We start from the raw sequence: 17,352 nt of genomic DNA on the forward strand, positions 1-17,352 counted from the left end.
GACTATCTTTGAAATAGATAGGCTAAATTTATAGGGATAGGACTAGCTAGTAAGAGAGCAAACTAACTTTGGAATTGGTAAAGTTAGTTGGGTAGGTGGAGGGGAGTTTTATTAGTGGCAGGGCTAACTTTGTAAGAGTGAGATGAACTTTGGAATTGGTAACGAAGACTGCTGTTTTACCCATCGTTGACAAAGTAGATTCTGCATCAGTGGAGACAGTATTTCCGTATTACTCTTGTAGATCATATTTCGTCCATACCTCTCCCTGAGATAACATATGTTATTTGCTAAAGGTGTTAAACAATTTAGGAAAAAAAATATAGAAAGTACGCTTCTAAAGGTAAATTATTGATTCAATTCGGTATAAGAAAGAAAAAATTATATTTATCAACCAAGTTAAGGAAAAGTGAAAACATACCAGTTATCATCATATAACTTGCATAAATATATTTTATTATTTCTTTATCAAAAAAAATAATCGTAAAATGTGAACAATCTGTTATGATACAATCTGTAATATATTTTAGATTTGATAAATAGTAATGTAAGTACTATACAATTTAATGGTCCTGTTTGTTTTGTTGTTCTAACAAAAAATATGTGGAGTATTTATTCGTCATACAAACTTCCTATTTTTACCGTTACGGGACGAAACCATATCGAATCATATATTAACATATGTGGACTAGTTTAGTTAATTTCGACGTGTTAACAACAAAATATCACCAAAATATAACGTAGTGCATTACAGTATTGTGATTAACTGAAAATTGTGACATAAATAACACAAAATAAATGTTTGAGTTATAAACAATGGTTAACATATAACCTATATATAAAATTTATATCAGTAACTAATAATAAATAATAATCTGAGAAGGTACGCATATTGAAGTCAAAGATTGTATGAAACTGATTTATATACATTATTTTATATACATATGTATTTTTTAGCTATTATTAAAAAAAAAAAAAAAAAGTACAAGAAACATTATTTAAACGTTATTATTATTGTGTTTACTTGTTGCAAATTAAAGATGTATATTTTTAGATGTAATATTTTGCGAAGTATAAATATAGTGAGGTTAGAATATTTGTTGACATTCACGTAAATCTTTTTCGCTTTTTATACACAACCGTTAAGCAGGAATAACTTATAAATAAATAAGTTCGATCTTCCGATCCTTAATTCTATTTCGTATACATTGGAATTCACCGTAAAGTAGTGTCTGTATATTTTGATTGTTATCTTTATTATTGAATCATACATACATAAATTTTATTCATTTATCATTAATTTTCTTATTATTTTCGCAAAATAATGAATCACAATGTGCGTATTAATTCTTTTTTATCTTATTTTTAATTTTACAATTAGATCATTTAAACTAATAATGCTGAAATGAATACATATATAATTGATTGTAAAATCAAAATAGTACAAAATTTACGTTATTGCAAATTAAAAATAAAAAATAGTAATAAATATATATAAACTAGAAATTTTGTTATACTTGCAAGCTTTTCTTTTTTTCTCTCAAAGGATTCAAATTATTATAAAGCAAAATAATTGTAGAAATAATTTTTACTTGTTCTTTTTATATAAATAACTTCTTAATGACTTAATTTTACATGACTTAACTTGTTAATTAAATTTATTAATTTCATTAAGTTGCATTATATGTTTCAATTACAGATTAAAGAAGAATATCATAAACCAATTACACCAAAATGTCGTGCTCCAATAAGAAATATAGAGAAATTTAATAATGTAATAATAATATGCCTGTATGGATTTAGATTTCTTTGTACATAATTTATTGATTTCATTGAAATTAAATAGCGTTATATATTTCAATTGCAGAATAAGGAAAAACATCTTAAACAGATTATACCAAAGTGTCGTCCTCCTATAAGAAACATTAAGAATTCAAACAAGGATAATAATAATATATCTAAGGATTTAAATTCATTTATATATAAACAAAATAATAATATGAGTTATTCAGAAACATTTGTCAATAACACGCATGATGACAGTAATGATAAGAATTCTAATAACGACAGTTTATCAGATGAATCCTCCGAAATAAATCAGTCAACGAAATGTAATTCTTCATTGGGAAATAGTCATAATGATAGTCCACAAGTAGTTAAGTCGGGTTCTTCTAGTAAACAGAAGGAAGATAATAGAGGAGATGGCAAAAATAGTAACTTTTATTGTTATATATTTCTGCTGATAATTGTTCCCATTGTGTGCTCTATATATTTTCTTACATCACAAGATAATAATAATGAATCAATGCAGATTTCATACAATACACAAGAAAAAACGATACAAGACTTCCGTAAATCAATAAGCGATGTTAGATTAAAATTTACAAGTCAAAAATCTAATGTATGGAATGCATTCTCATCTCAAGTAGAAGAAGTTATTAATGAATCAACAAAAGTTTCTATCATTATTTTACTCGGAAATGAAACGAATACAATCAAATGTTTAGCACATTTGTTTGGAGACATAAGTGGCAAGGCTTTAGGTAGTGATAACTATTTAATATTCAATACGAAAAACATTGAGAATGATCATGGAGAAATCATTAATGAATTAAAAACAGAGATTTTGATAAAAAGAGCTGTGGTAAGTTTAGAAACGTTTGAAGTAAAGTCATATACACATTTCAATTTGGATAAACATATCTATATATTCATTGATTACTGGAGTATTATTATATCAATCTATTATACAATTACTTGAATAATTCATATAAAAGACTAAAGATATTAATTAACTCGTATATTTTTCAGATTATCGAAGATTTGCTTAATATAGGTTCTGAAGCTGTTAAAGTATTGCATAATTTGTGTGACAAAGAAAACCCTTTAATTTCAAAGACCATGTATATAATTACTATTATATCGAATAATTATGAAGGATTACACAAAGATAAGTTTGTAGAAGATTCTATTACTGCCAAATTTTCTAAATTTATTGATTTGGATATTTTAAATCCTCTTATTACTCGGATAATGGATGGTCCAATAATATCAATTTCACCAGAGCCAAATATGAAAGGGAAAAAGAATATTGGTGAATGTTTACTTCTTTAATTTATCTTATCTTTTTTTTTCGTAGAATATATAATTATATTATATATGAAATATTTCTTTTTTATACAAAAATGTAAACTATCGTTTGAAAGTGTTTCATCAGGATATGGTAGAACTATAGACACATCATTTTATATTAGATATTAAAAACAAGAATAAAAAATGTATAATAAGGATTGAAAAAAGCTTTAGAAATATTTATTATTATGCAAATTTATTTTGTTATGCCAAACAATGATACAGAACGACATTCGTAAATGAACTATGTAAAGCATAATTCAAGATAATTTCTACAAACTTATAAAAAATATAACAACGAGATAGATGCCTCTGATATAATGCTAGATTTTGCCTATACCGGCCAAGATTATTCGAGTTTAAAGTATAGTAAAATGGATTACTTCATGCATGTTTCACTCCACATTTTCGTTATTACCATTACAGCGTAATAGTCGGCAGTCGGTGTTACAAGTATCGTCAGAAATCGTACGTTTATGGGGCTCATTGCCAATTTACAATATCATTGATTACTTACAATTATTTTAAATTATTGCACATACAGATAAAAAATTTAATCAATAATAATTAATATTGCGATCTATTGCATGAACTTTTGAAAAATATTAATTCGTAAACATATATTGTACATAATTTGCTTATAAATCGAGTTAATTTATGTACGAATATTTATTGGAAAAAATATAAAAAATTTATCTTGTTAAATATAAATATTCGTCAATAGTTCATTAAGTATAATAAATTATATAAACATATTAAAGTTAATAATTATACATATATTGCAAAAAGTTTTGTTTTATCTTCTTTATGTAGAATTCTTGATGAAAATCAAATTACACTTATTTTAATAATCCTTTTGTTTTATTCATTTTTTGGCATTATTATAAAGTGTTCTATTGAATTTCTATATCGAAAGATGTTACATGCAGTAGAATGTTAGTAAAAAAGAGGTAAATATCTTTTGAATATACTTATGTACTATGGTATGTTATAAATTGGCAACAAGTACTCATAGTTGCATACTTTGCTAAAAAAATGTATTAGCAAAGTTTCTACTATTGAGTTTTATTATGATACAGTCGGTTTCTGTCGTAATTCAAATCGGTAACTAAAAGTAGGAAGTATATATAGAAATTGTATATAATATAGTATCGTCAAACCTAAATAATAAATACAATTTATACAGTCACAGACTTTTTATACAGAATGTCCAAAATCTAATGTGCTATACAATAGTAACATAAACAATTTTCAATCCTTACACATGCAATTTACTTCCTTGATTGATACATAATTCTTACGAATTTTCTAAATATTAGAAATTACAATTTATAATCGTACCATTTATATCGATTACAATGACAATGATTAAAAATTTATCTTTTCCATATCCAATTATAGTTTTGAATGGCCGTTGTTGAATTAGATAATAACTTACTATGCTTTTGTGTACAATGAAAAAAGAAAAGTGAACAAAAAAATACAAGAAATGAATATTCTACGTAAACTAATATAAAATCATTCGTTTATATATACCATCTTTTTCTTTAAATATTGAAATTTCATGCTTCTATTGCTTGCAAGTATTTTAGAAAAGTAAATCGGTTTGTTTACAATTGTCTGATTTGTAATTATGGGTTTCCTCTATCAGGGCACTCTGTATAGAACAGCCTTAATATTATGAAATACGTATTTACAGTAAAAAAGTTTAATTGGTCATATTTTTACCTAGCATAGTAAGGAGGTGAATACCACGTTGTGTAATGTTGTCCGAATTGGCTGTAGTCGTGTACTTCAGTCGTACAGTGTCTTGCAAATTGCGCAAGTGTCGTAATTCTGAGTCAGTCACGTCATAATAAGGTGTATGTATATATCTGCCCTTTGATTGAATCGGTTCTTTACCACATTTAGTGCTTAAGCCATACTTACTTTTTAAGCACTAAACAATTTCTTTTTTTTTATCTCTGTTAAACTGAATGCTTTACGCTGCATAAGTATATGAATAAGTTTACTAATCGATCCATTAGTACGTATTATACGAAAGCTTTGATAAAAGCTTTACTGTTATAATTTAGTAAAGGTTTTAAAAGGAGAGAGAGAGAGAGAGAGAAAGAGAGAGAGAGAGAGAGAGAGAGAGAGAGAGACAGAGAGAGAGAGAGAAAGCCAAAGCAATTGATGCAACATTAACGGAACATATGACCTGGTAAAAGTAAAATGCGTTAAAAATTACGATAAATATTCATTTTGCATCTTCATTGTTATGTGAAAAATCTAGTACTTTTAAAGGGGGGTACTATTGATATTTTTTGATGAATACGAACTCAAAAGCATTTGTAATAATACAATGTATGAGAAAACTCGTACAGCTAGTTGGTATTTCAGTTTTAGAGATATTACATTTCTCATGAGATTAAGGATCGTAAAAGATAGCGTGGAACATCGTATTCAGAAGCACGTATTCCAGGTTTCAATCAATAATTAATCATTTAGAATTCGAAGCCTTCGACTGGAAGTTGAGAAGAATCGGGTGCTGTGAATTGAAATTGTTGTCCTTGCGAATCAATAGATGGAACGATTCTAGTGTCTTCTTCCTCGGAACCAAAGTATCGATCGATGATATCAAAAGCTTTTTGATAAATGTCCATATTTTGATGAGATTGTAGGAATTCTATTTTATCTAGGCCTAAAACATCATAAATAAATATAAATATTACACAATTAAATTAAATAATATAAAGCGTAAATATTTTTTTCGTTTTTATATCGATACGTTACCATAACATTCTTCGATCAATACTGCGTAAGGATTAATACCATTGTGCATACTAGCGTCTTGTTCTCCAAGACGTAAAATATTTTCTAAACCATTTAATGCAACCTGCACAATTTTTGCATCCATAACGGTTAACAAATCGCACAATGGTGAAATACATCTCTGTGAAGCAAGATAACGTATTTGTTCAGGAGTACCACCGCTGGTAGCATTTGTGATTGCCCAAGCTGCCTCTTTTCGAGTTTTAAATTCGGCTTTTCCTAATATATCAATTAATACAGGGAAAATGTTAGCATCAATAACAGCCTAGAAACAAATAATGAATATTAACAATGTATACGCTTGGTTTCTCTTTCTTTGTCCAATAACATTATTAAGAGTTTCAAAATTAGAGATATAAAATATTTTATTAACAATGATTATCACCTGTATTTGCTGAGGGTTACCAGCAGTGATATTAGATACTGTCCAACAAGCTTCCTTACGTATGCTTTCTCGTGAAGAATTCAAAAGATGTAATAAACAAGGGAGCGCTGAACAATTTAGTACGACTTGAGTTTGCACGTCATCTCCAGTAACTATATTACCAACAGCACGAAGAGCTGCACTTACTACATTGCTTTCTTCACGCCTAAATAAATAAGGATTATGTATATTGTTTTATTCATCTATGTACATTTATATATAAAAAAGTAGATATTTGTTGAATTCCTAGATATCATGTGCATATACACGGAATAGTCGAATCGTGACAGTTTGATATCTACGCTGTGGCTTATCATACACAAACCCCATAAAACTATACCGATAAACATGTAATATATCGTACAAACTTTTTTAGTATTCTATTATAAAGACATCAATTATTCTTACACAGAATAAAGCTGTTAGCTTAGTAATATCTAACGAGATGTTATAATTTGTTTATTACTGTTGATCAATATTTTATAAATGCTGAGACAAATACACACACACACACACACACACGCGCGCGCGCGCGTATCGACAATATAGCATTACGTATTACTCACATCAAAAGTTCTACAAGGCGCCTACAAACACCAGCATCTATAACTGCTTGTATTTTATCGTTTGGCCCATCACTTAAATATGACAAAGCCCAACAAGTATCGGCAAGAACATCTGAATCTGGATGATTAAGAAGATGAGCTAAAACTGGTAAGGATGGTGCCACTTTTGAAAATACAGGTGCAGGGTTTTTGCCACGACAAAGATTTGATAATGCCCATACAGCATTCCGTGTCATAGATAAATGTGCAGTTTTAGAAAGAAGTCTGAAAATGTAAGATTTGTTAAAAATAATTATTATAAAATAACACGTAATGTAAAAAATATCATATCTAATTATTAAAGAGATTGAAATGTTTAAATAATAATCCAGAGAATTATTTACTACAAAATAAAAAGTAATAAAAAATGAATGAAAAGTAGAACATACTGTAAAAGTGGTGTAAGGACACCACAACTAATAACATGATCTCTACATTCAGGACTATCTCCTGCAATATTGCCCAAAGCCCAAACTGCTTGTTCTCGAACATCTTCATACTCAGAACTGAGTAACGATATGAAAGTAGGTACAGCTCCTGTTTCTATTACCATGCGCGTTTGTTGAGATGTCCCACTTGCAATATTTGTCAAAGCCCAAGCCGCTTCAAACTGTTACATAATATTTGATATTGTTATTATCTACAAGACTTTTTTACAAATATTTATTTTTATTTATAATGGATGATATTCTATGCTGTTACCAAGAAAAAAATACACATTTCTTTTTCTTTTTTTCAACAAAAAAGATTCTTGTAATTTTTCATTATTCGTTACAAATATAAATCAATTTTCTGAATATACAAACCTGGAGCGTACAATTACTATCATTTTTCAAAAATTCAACAAATCGAGGTACTATTCCTGTATGTATAACTTCGTCTATAGGAGGATTTGGTTCTCTGGATAATAACTTTCTGAATTTCTGAGTAGCTGCTAATTGATCTTCTACATTAGGACTGTATAATGCTTGTACCAATTTTTTTGTTATAACAACACTTTGCTGAAACATAAAAATGAAACATTAAAATAGACAAGAAAGTTTTTTTTGTTAGTTAGTAGAAAAGAAATATAAATTTTACTAATTGTGGTGTAGGTATAGAATATTCATCTGCAGTGGCAAGATTATCCTCATCGGTAACAATATTAGGTACATTACGTCTTTTTGATAATTGTTGTTCACGCTTTTGTTTTCTTAATTGCACACCTTCTTCTTCTCTACGTCGTCTTAATTCCTGTGAGTCTAAACCCACATTTTTATAACGATACTTATGTGTCGGTCCACTTGACATCTATAAATAAAAATTGTTTGTTCGTCAATAAGTTAAAGATTATTTTAAATATATACATCTTTTTATTGAATAACAGTGGACATAAAAAATGGATGTTATAGGACATATAAGAAACAGATATGTGTCAATATTAAAAGTAAAAAAAAAGAAGTATTTACTTATTTATTTTAAACAAAAAAAAGATATTTGACACGTATTTGTGTTCTATAAAAATGTTGTAAAACATACTATGTAAAATAATGCGTTCACGAATTAGCACACATTTGTGTGCATGCGCACATATATATATATATATATGAATACAAAGCATTTTCTATATTCCTTGACAACAAGATGGAATAGATAATAAAAAATAAAATATTTACTTTATTTTCCTCACTCTGCAGTTTCCAATTGTTTGAAAAATAATATAATATCAAAAAATGATAAACAGAGATAAAGAAACGTAGTTGCTTTCTTCGTTACGCTACTAGTACACACAGCTACTTGGTTACGTACGCGTTTCCGTGTGCAAGGTATTCGCATGCAATTCCCCACCTTTACGAAGCTAAACGAACGTATCCGCGCGCGCGCGCGCGCGCGCTTGTGTGTGTGTGCGCGCGCGTGCGCGCATTTCACCAGTAATATTAACGTAAAAATAATCGTACCAAATATTCGTTTGAAAATGAAATAACAATATTCATTGAAAATCAAATTATTCAAATGGAATTATAATTCGAAATTTACATCTCCCACATTAATTGTTTAAACATGGACCACGTTTAAAAATTATATTTGTCATTGTGGCTTGAAAAGGGTTATGTATTAATTGATAGAAAATGAAGTTGCATTTATTTCGAGAATACATTTACTTTATAGATGAAAATAAAATCGATAAAAAAGTTTCAAAAGATTTTCTTTAATGACGACGAATATTTTGACGATGCTTTTTTTATTATATATATATATTTTTTTTCGAAAGCATTAGACATTTTCGCACACGGTAGATAGACTGACATTGGCCTGGAATTGTCTCGATTCATCGATACGTCATTATTGTTGTCTTTTACTACACATTCGTATGTCCGAATTAAAATCAATTAGATTTAATACTCACGTTTGTAAAATATTTTCAAGCTGTCTATTATACGTAAAATATCATAAGAATATATCTACCAGCCACTACCACACTTTTTTCTCGTTAGCAAACTTTGGCAGGCAATCGGTGAGCCTTCTTCTAGTCTTCAACGCGCAAGGAATCACGGGGTTAGCTAACGACATCCTGATAGGTCAATTCATATAACTATAAGATTTTTTACTATACTTATATTTTCTTATTTCTTGATATATCTATAAAGTTGACAGGAATATATATATATTATTTTTTTCGATAGAAAAAAGTATTATTGTAATTATTAAAAAAAAAAAAATACCGTATTCCAAGATAGAAGTAAATTGCCTGCATCTTAAAATGGGTAATTTTTTTTTGTTACCAAGCATCATCATTCTTACCTGATATTACTAGAAATAGTTACTAAAGTTAGACTCGACAATGGCAAGTAATTGGAGACAACGTGTGATATTCTGAGATAAACTGATACAAAATGTAACTAATAATATAAGTCTGAACGAATTTCGAATTATATTGATTCGGTTGCATGTATATTTTTTCTATATGTGATATATATTAAATTTATATTTATTTTTGAAAGTAAGTACTTGCAAAATTTTTCAGTATTTATTTGTTTATCCAAAAAAGATAATACACGTGAGCTTTTTAATAATTATAAACTAAAATTGAATTAATTGCTTTTAATTTTTTAATCGCACATTTCTACGTGATAAAAAAAAAAATAAGCAGAATATGTAAGTTCTTTCTGGAATAGCCAATGAGAACGTTGAGAAGCTAGTGATAACGTATTTGTCAACTTTTTATTCCTCTGTTTCAAACGAAGTTTCTTTAAATGAAGTATCATAACCTTGAAATGTTGTATATAATAGTTGGTGTATTTTAACGTGTTGCATGTTCTTTTAGGTTAGGTATGTACATTGACAAATATAAAATGGATTGCGTATTTCGTAATAAAAATGTGAAGTATTTTATAAGAAAAAGAGGTAAACTTCGAATTATCATGTTCTGTCTGATTGTAATGAAGTGTTATTAACCAATCCACGATACAGACCAGTATCGTACCATGTAGAAAAAGTACCTGCATTTTATACAGTGTAATATTAATAGTAATTATTTATTTAGTTTTTAATCAACAATTATTAATTTTTAAATGTCACTAAAATTAAATGATGTAGATTTGAAATTTTAATGTAATTTCGTTTCAAAAAGTTATTACCCAGGGTTCTTAAAATTATATGTATGAGCTTGAGTAAGACAAAGATAGAATATGATAATATAACGTTCGCCTCTTTGTTTTCTAAAATTCTATATTATTAATAGTGCAATTCACAGTCACTAATGATTATCCAAGAAAATATATATATAATATATAAGTCAGATATATATATACATATATATATATATCAGACATATTTATGTTAAATCATAATCTTTAGATTTAAAAATTATTTTTTTTTCTTTGTGTTCTATGTACAATATTATATCATACGTTAAATTAAGTTATTTAAGTTATTTTTTATTTACGATATATTTTTTTTCTTATTAAGTTATTTCAGACTAATACTATATTATAATAAAAACGAGGACAGAAAATTGTATTAATTTTTCGTAGAGTTTAGAAAGAAAGAAAAAGAAAGAGAAAAAATAATAATAAATTATTATTTCTCCATAAAAAAAAATAAAATAAAATAAAAAAATAAAAAAAAAATAAGAATAACATTGATTTTCGTAAGTTATAACTTGTAACTTGAATATGATAAAATAATAATAATTATAAGTATACTATAATTATCTGTCTTAGATATATGAGTGAAATATATATCTATGTCACAATTAATTTTAATCAAAGTACTTAATATTATTGCGTTTAAATATTAATAATTTGTTTAATACAGTATCTCACTATTAATCAACCGGAATATTTATTTTTTATATATATCATTGCATTTAAAGTATTAATAATTGATAATAAATTTAACTGTTTCGAGATAGTCGTTTAAACTGCCCACATTTGGAGCATTTTAAACGTTTATGGCATTTAAAAATGTCGACATTTTAAGAAACATAATAAGCCTGGCTTTATTCGTACGCTCGACTATTCTTTTGTCGGATAAGCCGATAGGTTGAATTGATAAAGATTAGAGGTAAAAGGGAGGTAACAGGGTCCAAGGGTGTTTGGAGTTAGGCGACAGAAGTCACCCAGCGAAACGAACCAGGAGTATATAGGGAAGGGGATGATGTCACATAGGGGTCTCTCCCCCGTCTAAATACATACAGATGCAGGCCGGATTGATGCATTGACTGAGAGTACAGTGACGTAGAAACGAACAATGTAATATCTCCGTAGAAAAAATTCGCAATTTTTCTTTTCTGAATCGAATAATGATCTATACGTGAGAACGTCAAGAACACATAGAGGAAATTGTATTCTTTATTTATTAAATAAGAAATCGAATCTTAGAATACTATTTATATCTTTCTCTAACAATAAATTACATAATAATAACGTTATCTTTTCTAATATAAAATCAGTATAACTTGCCACGATTTGTCATCTTTAATGTTCTAATAATCGGCATAAAATATTACATGAACACTTTGCCATATGTTATATCTATAAGTATTCATTTAATAGCATTCTAATATATTCTCATTAAATTAAATCGATAAATTCTTTTAGAATCTTTCTTATTAAAAATGAAAGACACGGGGGATAAGATGTAAAAAGGAAAGAAAGAAAGAAAAAAAAAAAGAAATGGAGAATTACAACAATTATTAATCTGGCTCTTATTTCGTAAATATCTCGCGAAGATTTTGCCTACGCTATTGAGAGAAGCTTCGTTTGGATGACTCATGCGATCTCACTTGCAGACTCCCCTGCGCACTCTCGTATCGTAGTCATACACAATAGAGAATGGTAAACGTAGTAAAGGTAACTTGCATGGACCAACGACGGGCACGACGACGGTGTGCACGGCGATATGCACGATGTGCCAATCGTTCCCCTTTCTAGTTTGCTTCGACTCTTTCTCTCTCTTTCTCTCTCTCTCTCTTTCTATATCTATCTATCTTTATCTCTCTCTTTCTTTTTGGTTCAAGCGTTCGCGAGCCACGTGGCAGCATCCCCTTCTCCTCCCTGATATTCTATTTCTCTCTTTCTCTCTTTCTCTCTTTCCCTCTCTGTTCTTCACCCCACCTACTCTCTCGTCTCAACAATTGATTACCCAACGAGCAACTAGCCAAATTGTGATCGTCCTCAAAAAATATGTTCACTACTTTAAAAAATATATTTTCTGAGATACTGAATTAGTAATTATAGTTTAATATTTTTTGGTTTTTCTTTTTTTATATGTAGATATACATATATAAAATATATAATGTGTATATATATTATTATTATGTATTATATATATATATATATATATATATATATATATATTATTTTTTATCGTTTGATATTCCCATTTGTATGGGATTGCCAAACAACAAATATGTTTTACTTGTATCTTATGTTACGTTTCTTTTATTAAGCTTTATTGTTGGATCGTTCTTAAAAAGTATAAGTTTGCTATTTTGATAATCATATTTTGTTTCATCTTTTATACACACACACACATATATATATTTCTGTAAGATGTCTTTTACTCATTTTTTACGTTACACTTCTTTTATAAAGCATAATTGTATCATCGGTATATATATACATATGTATGTATGTATACAGATATATATACGTCCAGTTTTCTCTGTGAATATGCTGGTGAAGATCGTCAATTAAATAATTACGGTTAAATAGAATGGAATTCTCAGCACGGTACCCGCATGTTTGTTAAGAATCACTCGTGTGCACCTAGAAGCATTTAAAGGTAGATATGTATGTTATATTGGCTTGGAATAACTTCTTGTCGGACCCACATAGATTCATGAAATTTAAACTTACCGGATAGATTCATCACTAAATTTAGATCTTACGATATGTGAGTCATTTTTTGTTAAATCTATCATGAGAATTTATTGTGTAGACTTTTTAAAAAAGATCGATGAAAGTAGATAAAAGCTATATATATTGATTGGTTTAGCATCGCGTATATATTTTTATATTCTAAAAATAAAGAATATTTCATATAGAAGTTTTATCTGCAAATAATATCTTTACAATCTACTTATATAAAAATATCTTTACAATGTATACTTGTAAGAATATATATGTACTCTACTTGTACAATTATTTTTTTTCCTTTTTTATAAAAATTCTCTTCGTTATCTTTACAAGTAGATTGTAAAAATATTTTAAAATATACTTGTCTTTTATATAGTATCTACATAAAGTAATAATCTGACTTGAAGTTAGCATACATTTTAGGATATGCAAAAAAGTATTAGAAACGGTGTGCATGTATATATCTACGTACGGTATATACGTATAATAGATAATTCTATGTAAAGAAGAGAACGCGAATTCGCGTCAGTATTTAAGCGCGGTGGAAAGAAAAGAACGAGGGGATTCATAGGGGGATCAAATCGTGTCTCCATTGTGCTCAGGTGTTAGGCATGTGTAGGGGTAGTATGAGCGGTGAACGGCGAACGGCGAACGGCAATGGTGCTTCAGAGGGTAGATTTGCACACGCGGCACAGATCCTTCCGACAAAGGGATGGAACAGATTGGAAGCTATTTGTTCGTACGCCCGTTCACTCACCCCGTCTTTTTTTTCTCTCTATTTGATTATGAAAAATATCGATCTAGTATTTTAATATTATTTTTATAACTTTTCTATATTTCAATAGAAATTTTTCCTCTATCTTAAAGGAATATTAATATATTTAGGAACGTCTATGAACAAAAGAATATCCAATAAAAATTTTTTTATTCCTTCTTGTATTCAATGTTTTTATTCGCGCGAGTTTGTATATATTATTACAGACATTTTAATATCAGCTAGCAAGAAAAAAATAGAAGAAAAGATAAAAGAAAATGATCAGTAGATCTTTTTTTTCAAATTATATGAATATTCTAAATTTAGACAATTTTTTGAAATTGAGTAAATTATTTCAAGTTAAACGAAGCTTTCTAAATTATCAATTACTTACAAAGCAAATTAATATTCTCTATGAAAAAGAAATAATGAGTTTTATATAAATCTTTATCATCCAACGATTTTGTACAAATTTAATATATCCATAAATTTCATAGATTTCAATCTTGTATATATAGCATGTTTAAAGTATCATCAAAATTGATCATTTCTACTTTCTTATATATATTTTATACTATATATATAATTACGTTATATATATATATATATATATATATATATATATATTATATATACATACATATATCTAAAAAAATAAAAAGACAAAGCTTCCTGGGAACAAAACTGTACGCAGAAAGTATCGATGACTCATGTGCATTCTATCTCGTGCCGTCTCGCTTTTGGAGAATCGTTCTTTTTAAAGGGGAAGGGAGGAATATCGTTTCTAATTCTACTCCACGTATGTATGCACCTAGGACCATAAAATCTGGTCGGCATTCGGCAATAGAGATGAAGGTACACGCTCTTCTGGACCCCCAGGCTCCATGGTCCATATGGCGACCACCGTACATAGTCGTTTTCACAGGAGTATATATGTAGGTAAAAGTACACGCGTTTATTTTCTTCTCCCGCTTTCGTGCTGTCTCTCGAGAGTAAGAGAGGACTGTTCGGTCCACATTCAATCTGTCCACCTTTGGTACAATTTACAACTTGTATGTCGTATATCTCGTATTTAACCCTAATCTTTTTTATTAGTTTATAACGCACGATTAAGATTAAGATAAGATTATTTTAATCGTAACATTCTTAATAATCTTCCTTTTTAAACACGATATATATATATATATATACACACACATATAACGTGCTTTATTAATAACGTTATGCAATACATATTTGAATACTATAGTTCAACGAGAGAACATGTAATCTTTTTTATGGTAGTAAGATTGATACACTTTTAATGTTAAACATTTTATTCGCTTGAGAATCTTTCTCTCTCTCTTGTTCTTCTTTCTATCTCTCTCTCTCTCTCTCTCTCTCTCTCTTTATTATTTTATTAGTAACATTATTTAACTACAGAAGAGAAAAACAGAAGACTCTCAGAAGAGGGGGAGAGAAAGGAGGAGAGAAGAGAGACCTGGAGAAGGGAGAAGGGAGTTTGGAAGAAAAAGAATAGGATAAGAGAAGGCACAAGTGGTGCACACATGGTGTACAGTTGTTCAAGAGGTCAGCTTTTTGTCCTTCGAGCTTTCAGTTTTACGGATCCGGTCGATTTTTTTCTTATTCACTACGATTATATCTAGATGTTTACTCATTGTATCTTTATATACGTATACTTGTACCTGCCAATCCATTCTTATGAACAAATTGTCAAACCTTCGTACTTATTAACCTTACGATGGTCGGTGTAAAAGCCGGATAAATTTCGTGAAATTTGACCTTTTCTACCACTCCCCTCATTCTTCTCACTTTTCTTTTTCTCTTTTTTTCCCTTTTTAGTTTTCTCCCCTCTACCTCTTTCCACTCCATCACTCTTTCCCTTTTTCTCACGTATACCGATTATATTGTAGCTCTTAGTGGATCTTATTTGACTTTTTTCTTTATCGAGTAACACGTAATACATTGAAATATACAATAGATAGATACGCTTGAAACATATACCTATTTAAATATTGACTTTGTGATTTATCTAATTTGAGTTAATTTAATGATTAAATAATTTCAAATGTATCTAATCTAATTCTTCACTCATCCTTTTTTCTTTTTTTTTTTTTTTTTTTTTTTTTTTGAGATAACTTGTCGATAGTAAATGACGAAATTAATAGTATATCTGAAATGTAATCTCTACCGTTGTTTTTTCTTATTCGACAAAGTTATATTTTTACTTGACATAGAAATGAACCTTCTAATCGAGATTTCAAATTGTACACATAGAAAGTCACGTTTCGCTTGGAACGATCAATAAAATAAGATATCCGCTCGAGCTTATATTTTGTAATGCAAAATACAATGTTATAAATGGAGAAATCCGAAAGATAGGGAATGTATATAGATCGATTTGTCGTCGGTAGGAAATACAAAGAATAATCGTTTTTAATGATGACCAATTTAGGTGAGTTTGATTACATTTGAAGAGGACTTTAAACTTGGTACATTGTTAATATTTATCATAATACACATACGATAAAAAATAAGTGTCATACAAACACACACACGCGCGTGTGATTCACGCGTATCTATTGCGAGAACGATAAAGTTCGAGCGAGCGAGTAAGCGAGCGAGTAAACGAACAAACGAATGAACGAAAGAGCAAAAGAGAAGTAATCGCTAAGACTTTTGCTTTGGGCAAAGATAAAGAAGACACCGCTGACTGCGAATCACGCCGTGGTTAAGTCTAATGGGCGGCAACAAAAAAGGGATTCACAGAGTGGCCGGCAATGACTATGGCACAGTGTGCGTAGGGAGATACCCCTCCATGAGCTAGAAGGGAGTCTCGCGATCCCCACTGTGGACACCTCTATGTCCGTCCTCCGCACTCTCTATAATATGCGCTGAAGCGCGAGCGCGCATTAACTCTCTGTGTCTCCTCCTTACACGACTTCGTTCGACTCCGATCTCCCTTATCATCCTCGTACGTTGTCGTCGCTTTAAGCCTTAACTTTCTCAGTGCCGTACGAACTGACCGAGAACCACATTTTGTTCTACAAACGTATACGTAACGATTGACTACGTTCTATCGAAACGTATATCTCGTAATATACGAAAACCTCATTTTTATATTATCAATAAATTCAAAGAAAGATATTATTTTTCTGTTCCAACACTAAGGTAAATGAGGTCAACGATCTCATAGGATTGTAGCAACGTTTAGAAAAAAAGGAGGTTTCGTTATTCGTTCTAATCGTTTCGAATTCTTGTCGAAGATAGCACGTATAATATGAG

The 17,352-nt window shown here is 29.3% G+C and overlaps 2 protein-coding genes across 7 annotated transcripts; one reads left to right on the forward strand and one right to left on the reverse strand.

Moving 5' to 3' along the window:
* The first annotated feature begins 199 nt into the window (after positions 1-199).
* LOC127066529 (dr1-associated corepressor homolog) lies at positions 200-5,273 on the forward strand. Of its 5 annotated transcripts, none has more exons than XM_051000382.1 (4): positions 204-340; positions 1,697-1,771; positions 1,865-2,641; positions 2,809-5,273. In XM_051000382.1, the coding sequence occupies exons 1-4, from the start codon at positions 278-280 to the stop codon at positions 3,109-3,111; spliced, it is 1,218 nt and encodes a 405-aa protein (XP_050856339.1). In that variant the 5' UTR covers positions 204-277; the 3' UTR covers positions 3,112-5,273. The 5 variants fall into 5 exon arrangements, with proteins under 5 accessions (XP_050856340.1, XP_050856339.1, XP_050856342.1 ...); XM_051000385.1 differs by having other exon boundaries at positions 268-340; positions 1,697-1,788; XM_051000386.1 differs by lacking the exon at positions 204-340 and adding an exon at positions 352-544 and having other exon boundaries at positions 1,697-1,788.
* LOC127066528 (importin subunit alpha-7-like) lies at positions 3,307-9,515 on the reverse strand. Of its 2 annotated transcripts, none has more exons than XM_051000380.1 (8): positions 9,359-9,515; positions 8,053-8,262; positions 7,779-7,973; positions 7,362-7,582; positions 6,934-7,197; positions 6,329-6,533; positions 5,905-6,208; positions 3,307-5,812 (listed from the first exon to the last, which is right to left on the reverse strand). In XM_051000380.1, the coding sequence occupies exons 2-8, from the start codon at positions 8,260-8,262 to the stop codon at positions 5,616-5,618; spliced, it is 1,596 nt and encodes a 531-aa protein (XP_050856337.1). In that variant the 5' UTR covers positions 9,359-9,515; the 3' UTR covers positions 3,307-5,615. The 2 variants fall into 2 exon arrangements, with proteins under 2 accessions (XP_050856337.1, XP_050856338.1); XM_051000381.1 differs by lacking the exon at positions 9,359-9,515 and adding an exon at positions 8,628-8,792.
* Between the last annotated feature and the right edge of the window lie 7,837 nt (positions 9,516-17,352).

Source organism: Vespula vulgaris, chromosome 9 (assembly GCF_905475345.1).
Source record: "Vespula vulgaris chromosome 9, iyVesVulg1.1, whole genome shotgun sequence".
NCBI classification, from domain to species: Eukaryota; Metazoa; Arthropoda; class Insecta; order Hymenoptera; family Vespidae; genus Vespula; species Vespula vulgaris.